This window comes from Lepisosteus oculatus, chromosome 7, assembly GCF_040954835.1.
Source record: "Lepisosteus oculatus isolate fLepOcu1 chromosome 7, fLepOcu1.hap2, whole genome shotgun sequence".
Lineage (NCBI taxonomy): Eukaryota > Metazoa > Chordata > Actinopteri > Semionotiformes > Lepisosteidae > Lepisosteus > Lepisosteus oculatus.
In genome coordinates, this window is record NC_090702.1 from 50,904,811 (window position 1) to 50,919,736 (window position 14,926).

At 38.2% G+C, this 14,926-nt stretch overlaps 1 protein-coding gene across 5 annotated transcripts in view; it reads left to right on the forward strand.

Annotated features, from left to right (window-relative positions):
* shisal1a (shisa like 1a) overlaps positions 1-14,926 on the forward strand; it is a 97,268-nt gene that overhangs the window by 33,264 nt on the left and 49,078 nt on the right. For all 5 annotated transcript variants that reach the window (XM_069192712.1, XM_069192711.1, XM_015352028.2 and 2 more), the window contains one exon: positions 11,709-11,922. In XM_069192712.1, the coding sequence (XP_069048813.1) occupies positions 11,709-11,922 (214 nt within the window). The remainder of the gene's footprint in view (positions 1-11,708; positions 11,923-14,926) is intronic.

Below are 14,926 nucleotides of genomic sequence, written 5' to 3' on the forward strand. Positions count from 1 at the left end.
GTTCTCAAACGGTCTTTTCAATCTCCAGACCTCAATCCAATTGAACATGATGGCAGTTCACTAATAGACACCAAAAGATCTCAGGGACCGTAAAGTTCAAAATAGTTTCTTCTGTGTCCAGTCAGCGTATTGCCTGCCTGAGGAGGATTTATAAATATTAAATACAGGGGTATGAATTAATGTGACCCTTGTGTTTTCTCAGCTTGAATTATTTATGACAAAAATGATTTTGCTATGTGCAATGTTATTAACATAAAACATTAGTATAATTCTTAAGCAGTAAACATTCTGTACATCTGTTATTTCATATATTTCATATCATACTGATGTTTATTTCTTTTTTCATGAGTAAATTTGAGGGGCACTATAATTCCATCATCAGATATTCCTGAGTTATAGAATTAATCCCATTAATTTTCAAACCGTTTACCTTCCAAAGTAGTATCTTTAATTTTTTTATGTATTGCCTTGGAACTGAATCTTCATAGACACTTTTTCTCAAATTTGATTTTCTCTTTTTATTATGATTTAAGACGTACACTTCTATTAAAGTAAATGTACTTACCGTATTTTAAATAATCCAAAACCAATTGTGTGATCTGTAGAATAATGTAGTATCTACTGCATAGGATTTTTCCAATCTCCTGGCATTTTTCTTTGGTTAACACATTCTGTACATTCTTAAACTAACTACAGTGTCTTCAACAGCTCTTCATTTCCTTCCTTCAAACTGTTAATCGATAGGCCATAAACTCTAGCTGCCTTCCCATTATTCAAGTGATAGATGATGTTTCATGTTTCCCAGTAGAAAGTCGAGTTCCTCATTCCTCATTCATAATTGTGGTTTAACCTGAAACCTCTGTTGCGTGATCTGTCCTGGTACTGTCATATGGTACCTTGCATTATTTCTAATAAATGTCTTCAGCTCTCTTGACAATCAGCCCTTAGTATCTGACTGTGATCTCACCATTCAGTCCATTTTTTTTCTTTAGTTTTTGCTTTGGTTTCCTGTATTGCCTATGTTGCAGACATACAATCCTCAGCAATCTTTCCCACTGTCTTACACAGCTCAGTGTAATTCGTTTTTAGCATGTACACTGTAGTAATCAGACATTTCCAGTATATTTCTGTTCTCTGCTTCATTGGAGGATAGAATAATGTCAGCTAATGTATGTTTGCAGATAACTACAAAGAAACATGTGGAGTTTAATGCCACACTGACAATTAAAAAAACAACCTTTTTGGCTGTAGAGCATTCTTCAGATATTTTTTCTTCACATCGAAGAAGGAACCACAGAAGACAGCTGTTTTTGTATAACTTTTTTCTCTTTATCTTTCATTATTGAATTAACCTAATATCTCCTAAAATGTATATTTATATTCAGAGCATCAGAAGAAGGGGAAAAATATTCTTTCTACTTCTCATGATGGAATTAATCACCACTTCTTCCTTTTTTTCATTGTTTTTTTTTTTGTTTCTCCATAAATGTTTGCTCATATTTTACATTTTTCTAGCAATCATTTGCTACTGTACATTTTTAATTGTAAGCACCACTATATGGTACTTTTTTGTGTCAACTCTTCTGGTAGGCCCTGATGAACACTGAATTTATTTTTAATTAAGTAGGTTAAGTAGGTTAAGTAAGTTATTTTTAATACATTTCAGTAGGAATGTATTTGATTGTTTTCTATGTTTTTAGTTTTGCTGTAACAATCATTGCATTGATGTGCAATTTGCATTGGACAAGTCTATGGCCACATCCTGTGCTGACCTTGCTCAGAACTGAGACATCGTGAGTCATGTCCTTTCTGTTCATGAGTACTATATATGGTCGATCTCAATTTTTCACTTCATTGGAGCTTATCCTGGTACATAACTTAACCCCAGACAGGTTTGTGTTCTCTTCAAATTCACTTTATGAGCTTGACATGCACATACATTATATATAAATACAGTTATTTACTGTATTATGCTTATGAATATTAATAAGAATTTGCCACATTTCTTGGGAAATGCCAATACCTGAGAGATGGAATCATCTTGATTCATAATAAAATCAAAGTAATAGACTAGGTTTAAGCACTTTAATTACAGGGAAGCAGAAACCAGGGAACCCAGAGAATTCCACACAAACATGATGAGAACATTCAAACTCTGCCTGTCCTGAGTCAAACCCAAAGGCCATAGGACAGCAGTGCTAAGTTTGATGCCTATCTATCCTATTATTATTTTTATTTAAAATATGTTTCTTTAACTTTTACTCCATGTAAGATGAAAGGGGGGTGCAGTACAGTATAGTGGGTAAGTCTCTTGTCTTATACAGGAACTGATAAGTGGGTTCAGATCCCTGCTGTAGACACTGCTGATGTACCTTGGTACTGTGCTTTAACCCACTTGCTCCAGTCTTCCCCGCTGTCTAAATGGGGAATTACTGTATATTGTTGAGGGATAATCCTGGGGGGGGGGGGTCATGTGCTCTCTAGTACTCTTAGTTTAACACTACAAAATGAGCTCTGGCAACCATGATCCACTGTATCTCTAATACGGACATTACTGTACCTCATGTAGGTTAGACTCAGCCACCATACACATTTTACTCTGCTTAAAAACATGTGAAATACTAAGTTCAATGTTGGAAGGATGGCAAAACGCTCATATTCATCCGGTTTTCAGAAAAATAAGAACTAAATTCTAGTACCTGAATGTCTCACATACCTGAATATCTCATGATGTATGGTGTGATTCTTTTGTAAAGACAGGGTTGCCTTAGTGCATGATCATCTCATTTCTGTTGGCTATTCCAGCTACTCTACAAACTCTATATTCTGTAAACTCAATAAACTTTGTTCTAAACTTAAAACAAAGCTATGAATGTTCTGATATTTATCTTCTAGCTTTTGTGGTGCCTGACTGTGCCCCCCCCACACCGCCTCATCATCAGATCCTTTAACCTTCCTGTGGCTCAAACCCTCAAAAATGGCCTTATCATGACTTGACTTTTGGTACATTTTGAGCTTTAGGAGTATTTCAAGGGAGACAAGGTTCAATAAACTGTTACCAACTAATTCCTTTTACTTTGACTACGATTAGCACTCAGATGACTTTAGCCAGCCTTTAACATTAGCTGTCCACACCGCTTTATAGTGCTTGCCATTAAATTCCAGGACCAAGCGTTTTGATGAGAAAATGATTGAGAGACCGCGGGAGCAAATGCTGACTGGGATATAGGAAATTATCAGAGGAAAAAAATACAAATTGGTATGTCAAATTAGATTTTTCATGGCGGAATGTATTTAAATGCATGAGTGATTCTGAGTTATTTTTTAAAGACAATGGAAATGAAAAGTGTTCTTAGAAGAAAAGTGGGAAAGGAGAAGGTGGTGTATGCATTGCTGCAATAGACAGCCCTGCACTGATGATGCAAGGCACTACTTCAATGTGATGGGTTGCACTGGCAAATGTGTGGAAATGCTGAAAAATATGAGCATAAAACTGGTAATTCAGGGGATTTTTTTATGCTAGAGAGTTATTTATAACCATTTCACTCCACTACAAAATGCACTGTTAGATTGATGAAAGACCATTTTATCTTTACTAGTATGGTGGCACAGGGGTTAGTATAGCTGCCTCACAGCACTAGGGCCCTGGGTTCAATTGAAGACCTGGGGTGCTATCCGAGTGGATTTAGTATGTTCTCCCCATGTTCACATGAGTCTCCTCCAATTGCTCCGGTTTCCTCCCACAGTCCAGAAATATACTGGCTCTGGTATGAGTGTGTGCATGTTTGTGTGTGCCCCGCGGTGGACTGGCATCCTGTCCAGGGTGTATCCCGCCTTGTGGCTGCTGCTTGCCAGGATAGGCTCTGGCTTTCCCCTCGACCCTGAATGGAAGAAGCAGTTGTTAGAAAATGGATCGATGGATTTGTGTTACAGGTTGTGTATATTGCAAATGGTATTTGTTACTTCAAAGTGGCAGCAAGCACCAAAATGTGAAAACTGTATAAGGGTCTAATCCATTACATTTGTAAAGCATTGTAGTTGAATAAGTCCTACCACAGACTGGCAGATCTTCCACAAAACTGCCGAAAATAATAGCAATCTGTATACGGACTATGTTACTGGCTACCTCAGTAAATGCATTGAAGACGTGGTTCCCAGGATTACTGTTCGCACATATCCAAATCAGAAACCATGGGTAAATGGCGAGATACGCACCAAACTGAAAGCTAGGACAGCTGCTTTCAATTCTGGCGATATGGATAAATACAAAAAATCCAGATACGACCTCAGGAAAGCTATCAAAATAGGTAAATACAACTACAGAGTAAAATTAGAGTCATATTATCACAGCTGCAACACACGGACCATGTGGAGTGGTATACGCACCATTACAGACTACAAAACGCAACCCAGCTATATCGCACAGCAGTCTGCCTCTCTTCCTGATGAGCTAAATTCATTCTATGCTCGGTTTGAGGTCAGTAATGCAGATCCAGTCAGGAAGATTCCAGAAATCCAAGACAGAAACCCACTGATCATATCCAGAGCAGATGTGTGTAAAGTTTTTAAAAAGACCAGTCCACCCAAGGCTCCTGGCCCTGATGCCATCCCCGGCCATGTTCTGAAGGCATGTGCAGACCAGCTGGCAGATGTCTTCTCAGACATATTCAATCTCTCTCTAGCTCAGTCTATAGTTCCTTCCTTCTTTAAGAAAACCACCATTGTCCCTGTTCCTAAGAAACCCAGAGTCAGCTGCCTAAATGACTATAGCCCTGTTGCACTCACATCAGTTATCATGAAGTGCTTCGAGCGGTTGATCAAAGCATACATCACCTCCTCACTGCCTGACACCCTAGACCCACTGCAATTTGCGTATCGCTAGAACAGGTCAACAGAAGATGTTATTGCCACTGCCCTCCATGCTGCCCTCTCACACCTGGATAAGAAAGGAACATACAGTATGTGAGAATGCTGTTTGTTGATTACAGCTCAGCATTCAATACCATAGTGCCCTCAGAGCTTGTCATTAAGCTCCACTACCTGGGACTGAACACCACCCTGTGTAACTGGATCCTGGACTTCTTGATGGAACGTCAAAACAGCACGGCAGCGCCTATTCTTTCTCTGTAGGCTAAAGACGTTTGGAATGCCGTCACATATCCAGGCCAACTTCTACAGGTGCACTATTGAGAGCGTCCTGACTGGCTGCATCACTGCCTGGTATGGGAACTGCTCTGCCCGGGATCGCAAAGTACTGCAGAGGGTGGTGAAGTCAGCACAGCTCATTACCGGCTGTGAGCTACCAAACATCCAGGATATCTATTCAGCTAGATGTCTGAAGAAGGCCAGGTCCATTCTCAAGGACCCCAGTCATCCCAGTCACAAACTGCTTTCCCTCCTACCATCCGGTAAACAGTACCGAAGCATTCGATCCAGGTCTAAAATACTACAGAACAGCTTCTACCTCCAGGCAATAAGACTGCTAAATAGCCAACCTGCAGCTCCTTTAGCAAATCACCTGTAATGGCTACATGGACACACAGTTTTCACTGTATTCAGCATAACTGCACTACTTGTATATATTGCACACACCATGGACACATAGCAGCTCTACTCATCTTGAGTTTTATTCAATTTCTATTACATCTATTATTATGTAACCTTATTTTCGTAACCTCAATTTTGTGATTTTTGTGATTTTTGTGAGCTCGCAGAAAAGACATTTCATTGCCAGCAACTACAGCTGTACGCTGTATTGTTGTGCATTTGATATATATACTTTGATTTGATTTGATTTGATTTTGATTTAGTGGTATGAAGTAAACATGCAAGGGCATAAAAGAGGGCATTACAGATGAAAGGACATTATTCTGGTCAGCTTGCTTGTACATTTGTATGTAGAACGTATATACAAATGTACAAGAAGAACATAGTATAGAAATGTACAAGAAGAACATAGTATAGAAAACATAGTATTAATAGACTGGTGTCCTGTCCAGGGAATATCCTGCCTTGCACCCATTGCTTGCCAGGAAAGGCCCTGGCTCCTCCATGATCCTGTGTTGGATAAAGTGGCTAGAAAATGCATGGATGTTCCTGTTACTAACAGGTACCTTCTGTGAGAATAAATCATACTATAATCAGTAAAAAGTGAAGTAACATAAGAGGCAAAATTATTAAATTATACTGAGAAACCACATAATGTCACATGAACGTCTTCCACATTCACTGTACTGTATTATGATCAAGTGGATCAATATGCTCAAGTGCTATGTTTTAATGTTAGCACATAACTGCCTGCATTTACATCTGGGAATCACTGAGATAGACAAGGAACTGACGTACTTTAAAAAAGTCTGGATTTGCTTCCTGCAGCGGTTTAGTCCCAATATGAAGATTACAGTTCTTCAGCGAACTCATGTGGGTATATTTCTATTATGTCCACTTATCCAGCTCACATCTCTGAAAAATGTAATATATATGCAAATGAAAAAAGAAGTATTCTAGATATTGATTTTTACAGAACAGCTAAACAAGAATGATGAACATACTTCGTGAACTCAGAGCCAGATAAGTTTATCAGCATGTATTTTCATTCAAGGAAAAAGGAAAACAACATTTCAAAATGCTCTTTGGCGGCTCACCTCACAAATTAACTTCCTGCTAGAATAGATCAACCATTGATCGGAAAGCAGGGCATTTCTCCTGACTATTAATCTCATATACTGTAGCACACTTTCAAATAGCACAATAGCAGCATTCTGTTTACAAGACCTTGAATGCAATTATCTCTCTTTTTGCTCTGTATTTGTGTGGAAAAAAGAAATAATATTCAGAGATTTTTTTTTAGTTTTCCCTCTTGTTAAGAAAATCTGCATGAATAGCTTTAGGTACAGTACATAAATCCAATCCTTTCATGTATCAAACTCCTTCATAGTATCTACTTTACTGAAATCAGTTAGTAAGAAGATATGGGAAACTTTTCTTTATGAAAGAAAAGTAAAGGAAAAAGAACTTCAATTTAAGCCATATCAAGCATATTCCTGAGGGTCAGCATTTTCTTCAGCTATTTGTCAGTTTTTGTATAAAATCATAAAGGGGTAGAACTGCTTGCAGAAATGTGTGGTATTCTATCACATGGCTTGGTAAATAATTATCCTGTTAAAATTATCTCTTGCAAGTCAGGAACACGTTGGATCTGATTAGCAAGATACTACATATTCATTTCAGAAACAAAAATTCATAGCATGTTCTAAGGAGCCAAAAAAATAATAAGTGCAGACATCTGTGTGCAGCTCTTTCATTATTAGAGCTGACTTTCTGCTATATCAACCTTTTGACTTGCAGTGAATAAAATTTCCATTTCAACACTTCCTCCATTTTATTCCAAACCCTCTCTGATATCAACTACAATTCTCCAAAGAGAAAACTATAAACCATGCCGTATGCTTGGTTCTGTGTATGGGAGAACAAAATTATTCATTAGGCATACTATACTAATTAACACCATGAGGTATGTTTTGAAAAATATACAAAATACATCTCCCATGTTACTCACCTTCATCAAAAGAAGCCATCAGGTCCTGCTTGGAAAAATCTTATTATGCTGCTGAAGGCAAAAATCTAATTTACACCGTATACACATCGAAGGACAAACACTTTGCCCTTAATAACAAAAGAGTGAGGGGACCTAGAGTTAGACAATTTGTTTTAAAATATGATGTTGAGGCATGTAGAGACATAAAGCAGCTTTCTCTCTTCTAATATACCATCAAATGTATATTAATCTGTATTTACCTCTGTAGCTGTTTTATAACCTCAAATGCCTGCCATACTGATGAAAATCCTGTGACATACAATATGACATCACAGGCTTTTCCTTTACTAATAGGCTTCAGACCAATGAGCATGGGTAGCTAGAGCTGTCAAAGATCTGGATTTGCAAAATGTGTTCCACAACACCCATATCCCTCTCTACAATCTTTATGCAGTTCTAAGCAAATTTTGCATTTGACTAGAAGAAATAGTCAAACGTCTTATCACTGTCAAAAGATGTGACCATAAGCCTATACCATCATTCAGGACTTTGATTCACCAGATCTACAATTGCTCTTTGATGAATCACTAGTCTAAAACATTTCAATATAGATACTGTAGATGTGCAAATAGTTGCATCGTATTAAGCACACCTGTAATGTGATTGACCCATGACAAACTTTATTTTTAATATAGCCACATTTGTTGAATACATTGGAAACAGAACTAGTCCTAATTCATGTATACCAAGTATTTGTCCTATCAGACGGAGGCCAAACAATGTGACACCTTTCTCTAAAACCTATAGAACAGGCCCAAGCGCTCATCAAACTAGTCAAGTGCCCAATCTAATGTTCTGCAGAGGATTTGATTTTTGCTCTGTGTTAGCAAAGAATGCTATCAGAGGACAAATCTGTAGCTGTGATGTGTACCTCAGAGTTATGATGTGCTGTATTATAATGAGTCTTTAATAATAGTCTATCTCCTGAGGGCACTTGGAGACTAACAGTGAGTAGTTCCTAAGAGCCTAGGTCTTTGTGTGCAGCTGCAATGGGATATACTGTACAATTAAAGGTAATGTACACCCTGGCAGATGCATGCCCATCTGCTTGGAGCCTTACATTTTGAGAGACAGTGTGTGTTTTAAGTCAAGGAAAGGGATGTTTCTTTTTAAATGGGATTCACAAAATGCGGATGATTTAATCATGATGATTTAATTTCTGTTGTTAATATCGGCTTTATGCAGGCATAATATTTTAAAAGAATGCTCTTTTGTTGCTACTCATTTCCCGGCTGAAGTTACAAATTCCTAGAGAAACCTTAGTGTGATTAAGTGGTCCATTCTCCTACCATTGAGGGTTGAACAGAGGGATTGTCCTTCCAAGCAAATTAATTTTCCTGAACCATGTAATTACGGAGGAGAAATGTCTTGACCTTCAAAGATCACTCCCACTCAACCACAGTGACCAGAGCAGAGATGGAAGTGAAGGATAGGGAGACACTGTAGCTAAAGCAAGAGTGAGACTGTAGTGCTGTGAGTTGTTTGATTTTAAGTCTGTAAGTTGCTTAGCTGCCCGGTATGTTATAGAGGGTCTTTGTCAAGAAGTTCAGTCAGAATCTCAAAAAGGATCTTAGGCTTTCTTTTTGTTTTTGATTTGGTGGATTTTGGGTTTTCCTGTAAATAAAAGCAATGTTTTTGAACCTTAAGGTTGTGTATACAGCATGTGTATCTGTTCTACCTATTTTAAAGATCCTGTTACTGCCCACTCAGCGGGCCATCTAAAGCACCTTAATTTAAAGTAAGGATTAAGCTGTGAACAGTGAAGATCTCTTTGCAACCTGAACTCACCCCTAACCCAGGATTTGCAAAGCTTTTGCTATTCAAAAGTGGCAGAACAAAGGTGTTCTGGTATCTGGAGTGATAGCCCTAAAACATAAGGGATATTTCTACTGTTATTTGGATGAGGACAGCTTTCTCATTTCTGGAGTGCAGCTAGAGACACCTAGGCAGATTCATGATGTTTTTTGTTTTTCAGTTGTGAGGCTGTTTCTTTTTGGTAATACAGTGTTAAATTAATTCAAGAGAAAAGCTCCTTGCAGAGATATGTTGATGCATATGAAGACAGGAGGGTTGCAGCAAGTTGAGTCATTGGTCTGAATGATAAAGATATTAACAATACATGCAGCAGAGGACTTTAAAACATATTTTAGTGCATTACTTTAATATGGTAAAGAGAAACAAAAGCCTTATTTCTTGGCAATGGCATTGACATTGTGCAGTTTAAAGTAGCAATCACGCACAAAGCCTATTTCATCAGACATTTCTGAACTAATTACAGATGATACTATTTATGATATCACACATCCTGTTCATATGAATGGACAGACTGACTTATCAACTGTTTTGATTTATTGTAGGATGATTTCCTTTTCTCTCAGGCATGCAATGAAAACAGTATACTATAAATAATACATAAATAACATGACCAGAATAGAAATAACGTGTAACTAAAATAAACACTTCAAGATATTCTTAAGGAATAATAAACTTGCGTTAACACTTTAGATTATACTCTTATGTTTCCTCAGTTCCTATAGGGATTAAGTTGATATTTTGTTATGATTTATAACTGATAACTGATATGCATGCTATAGTAGTTTATTTTGGGATTTTATTTTTCTTTTTGCTACCAGCGTGTGAAAAAATGCACAAGTACAAAACATGTCATTCAGTGAGCTGTAAAATAAACACATCTCCTGGTTGTAAATGAAATTTAGTTTCTCAGCCGAGTATGAATTGAGCATGCAACACAGACAAAAAAAACAAAAAGGAGATGTCCCTCTATAAGCATCTAAATACAAATCTGTCCGTTATACAATGCATCATAAAAGAGAGGGGCTGTTTCTGAATCCAGCAGCCTTGCTAAATCAAAAGAACTGGCTCTCTTGGAGAGCAATAGTTTTGTTGACACTTCAGAATGTTTCCGTATTTTTCTGCACCAGGGATTGTTGTAATTCTCCCAAGAGACTTCGTAGGTGTTGAGAGGGCAGTGCATGGAAGCTGGCTGTCCTTTGCTGACCCAGCGATATGGACTTATTGAATAAACAATTCTCAGCATGGTGAATAAGCTGTACAGTACATCATAGCCTGTGCATTCATTCTGCTATATGATGTTGCTGCATGTAAGAAACAAAGACATGACCCTGCTGTAGAAAGATTCATACCAATGCTGTTTTTTCCCTCTTCAAGTGGTGTTTTTGTTCCAGCGCACACATCTTATTTTCACAGTCAAGGATCAATGTCAAGAGGTTCTGATGAGTCTATAGCTTCTATCAGCAGCCCTCTGAATCACTGTAGTCTGTTATCACATGTCACACATACAGTAGCTGTAGTGAAAATATGTGACTGACTAGGGATTCAATCACACTATTCTGCACGTGGAATGATGTAAGCTACACCATTTCTGCTTTAGGTGGTGCATGTCTGAATTTGTTAGAACTGATGTAAATAATTGAAATTTTAGAAACCAGACCTCTCTCTTACAAAATGTGTCAGCAGGACATGCGAATAAAAGAAGAACTTATTAACCATCTCATTCTCATGATAGAGAATGAAAACAGGCCCGAAAGACCACACACCTGGCCCAAAATTCTTGAGTTCTGGATTCAAGATTGCCTCTTAAAAAATGTCTGGGTGTTAGTCACTTTCTGCATGTGAAAATATTTCCTTACGGCTCCGAAAATATCTGCTTTTCCACATTTTCCATCTGCATGCATGTGTGCTGACATGCATGTGAGGTGAAATAAAGGTCTTCAATCTCCAATGCTGATCAGATCTCTAAAAGTAGTCCCTCCTGTTATTTGCACTGACATATTGTAAGTACAAAGTTCAATTATCCAATTGGCTCAATTTGAAATATTCAAAGAAATGAAGATGTTTTTTCCAGTACTATAATTAAAATTCCTATTTGGATTAACTTCTAAGGTGGCACAGTAGCCAATGTGTGGTCTACAGAAAAATATCGGATTTCTGAGTGAAGAAACAGCTAAGACTGACTGAGATCATACAGATTGCTCAATTGGAGGAAAAAAAAGAAAGAAGATCCTGGACGTCTCACAGTAACTGTTTCAAAGTGTTTGTCTCTCTTGGTCTCTCTGCCTTCACTCTTCAGCTCTCTCGGCGCACTTCCGTGTCTGTGAGCCGTACTCTGACCACAAAGGCCGCTACCACTTCGGCTTCCACTGCCCTCGTCTCTCCGACAACAAGACCTACATGTTCTGCTGTCACCATAACAACACCGCCTTCAAGTACTGCTGCAACGAGACAGAGTTCCAGAACGTCATGCAGATCAACATCACGGGGAGCTCTGATGGCTTCATGCACAAGTAAGTGGAAAGTCTGGGTGAGTGACTGGAATGCCTTTGTAGACTGACCTTGCCTTTATGAATAAAATAATGCTTGCTGTGCTCAGATCACGTGGACAGTCTTTGATCCATATACTGTACCAATTAAATTCTCTCTGCGCTTGCCTTTGCCAAAGAACCTTTATTGTCCCCAAAAGGGAGGATAGTTTGCTCTGTGTTTTTTATTGGTGCTGTTGTTAATGTTGTTGTGGTTCTGACTGACTTTTTCTTCTGACTACTAAAGACCACTATCCTATGAAAGATGTCTCTCTTAACACTGCACATTGGGTAGAGTCAACATCCAACTTCTAGATGTTGAGAGTAGAGCCTTCAACCCTGTCATTTTAGAAAAGAGACTTCAATGAGTAAATTGTGCTGCCTCATTGGTTTGTCTTATTATTAAGCTTCTAGATGCAAATAAATGAAACACGATTGAAAATTAAGAGTAAACGTTTCTGGCAGAAGATGTATCATACAAAACTTTTACTGGACTGTCTTTGTTTTACTTCCTTTTACATATTCATCTCATTAGATACTTTATTTATGATTTATATTTCATTTAAAGTCTTGTTAAACTTCTGATGACTACATTTACAGCATTACACAGGCATTTACTACAGTATCTGAACAGTGGACCACTGTTATTTGAAATCCTTAAGGCTGAATACTTAACTACACGTGATAAGTTTGCAAGAATGGACTTACTAAAATCTGTGGAGAACATTTAGCATTGCTTTTTTTTATCTTTTCTTGTGATGATGTGTCCAAGATGCCATTAATAAGCAGTACAGGCAGTTACATGCATAAGTAATGTAGCAATAACTGTCTCCGTGATGTGCTTTATTTCAATTACAACATAGATGAATTTCATTAAAGCCTCCAGCAGATGTTATTTACTTGTAACAGATGGCTTAAAGGCAGAGACTGTGACTATCACACCACTTCACAATGCCAGAAACCACAGACCTATGGAGATTGTAAGAGCAGACTTTGCTGGGTCTTCACTGAAAATTAGACTATTTTCTTAAACCTTGACTTACCTTGATTGATTGATTGATTGATTGATTGTACCTCAAGATGGCAACACCCAGGGAATACCATTGTGATTAATATTGAGCTGGACTCACAGCTGATTTATAATACACAAAACTGATTGTGTTGTCATCTCTATGTTACCTCATTTTTTTTAATTCTTTGCTTTCTCAGTTTGGAGTGACTTTACTGTGTATCAGTTATGTCTCACAGCTCTCAGTGACAACCTGTTAAATTCTAATACTGACAGAATTAGAAATGCAGGCATGCCCAGTTGAATCAAGCCCCTCACAGGCCCTTCAGCAACATACAGGAGGTTCTTCTCCAAACTGCAAATGGAGGAGAGGCGTCTAATTGACTGACATCACTGGAAATCCTCTGTGTGGGACCTTGCTGACTGACCCCTTCCTGCAAATGTTGGTGTTGTACAATGTGTCAAGGATGGCGTTTAGAGCACCTGGTTGGACCCTATGCGGCGCTGAGACTGTAGTTAGCTAGTGTTTGGCGTCCAAATCCCAATGGCGAGGTAGAAGAACTAGGTCGGTTATCACAGGAGTCAGGTCGAGAGTATCCAAATCCAAAACAAGAGAAGAGACGACGAGACAAAGTCGAAGCAGGAGGCAAAACAAGGTCAGATAGCCAGAAAACAGGTCGAGAGTAATTTCCGTGCACAAGACAAAAAGCCAAGGGTTCGGGGACAGAGTGGAGTGAAAGGGTATAAACAGGGAAGAGCGTGAGGAATGACAATTGATTAATTAGTGTACGAGTGCTGGCGGTGGGAGGTGCTCGAAGGAATGCGGTTCGTGACACAATGGGTTGTGTTTTGTGTTTACAGTTGACGTCAATTCATTAAAAAATACTGAAGCCATTGTAGTAGCAGCATGAGGTATCTTCCTGCAGGACAAGAAAGGTATCCAGATGCTTCGGAATAGATATTTGTCTTAAGAACATAAGACAGATCGCAAATAAGAGGAGGCTACAGTATGTGGCCCATCTAGCTGATTTGTTAGAAGCTGATGGATTCAAGGATCTCTCCCAGCGATTTCTTTATAGATAAAGGGTACCATCTTAAATAACAAGGTTATATTGTTTGCTCAACACTCCCACAAGTGCCTTGTGCATTTTCTCTTTTGTCCTCTGTTTCATTTTTCACTGCTCATTCTGAAGAAGCCCACTGGAATGACTTGCCTGTGCCTTTGAGGAATACTTGAATCAGGTCTCCTTCTAGTCTCCTCTGTTCAAGACTAAAAAGTTTGACTTCATTTCACTTGTCAGTGTTGGACATTTCTTAAAGGCCCGGAATGATTCCAGAGCTGCAATATTTTAAATGAAATCTTACACTTGCTTCATGTAGTTTTAAAATAACAATACTTGATTTACATTGTACACTTTTAACTACAGTACATAGTCTAACATTCTAACATAAAGACCTGGATGACTCAAACTTTCCTTCACTTAAACTGCAACAAGAATAAGGTCTTGTTACTTGATACTCATCACCTAAGTATAACCAGTACAGTAACCCTATCAGTGGACAGCTCTGTGCTTGAATTTCAATCAAAAGTGTAAACTATAGGGATGATATTCGATCCTGGCTTGACCTTCAACACGCATATGCAGAATATTGTAAAAACATCTTTCTTCCTTCTCCTGCTCCTCTGTTGTAGTTCTAATAATTGTTTCCATCCCCTTACATAGAATAATAGTCTGACATCTATAACATTATGATTTATTGACTTTTTTGTCTATGTCACTCTTTATACATATCTTTATACCTGTTTCGTTGTCTGAATACACCTCTTTGCACCTCTTTTACTTTTGGTAGAATGATGTTTCTAAATTCACAAGCTCTTGAGAGACAATCTGTGCCCCTGTTGCCATTCACTAATTGCTCCAGAAGAACTCAACAATTTAACATTTCTTTGCACTTTTAATTGGTAGTTTCTGCTATTGA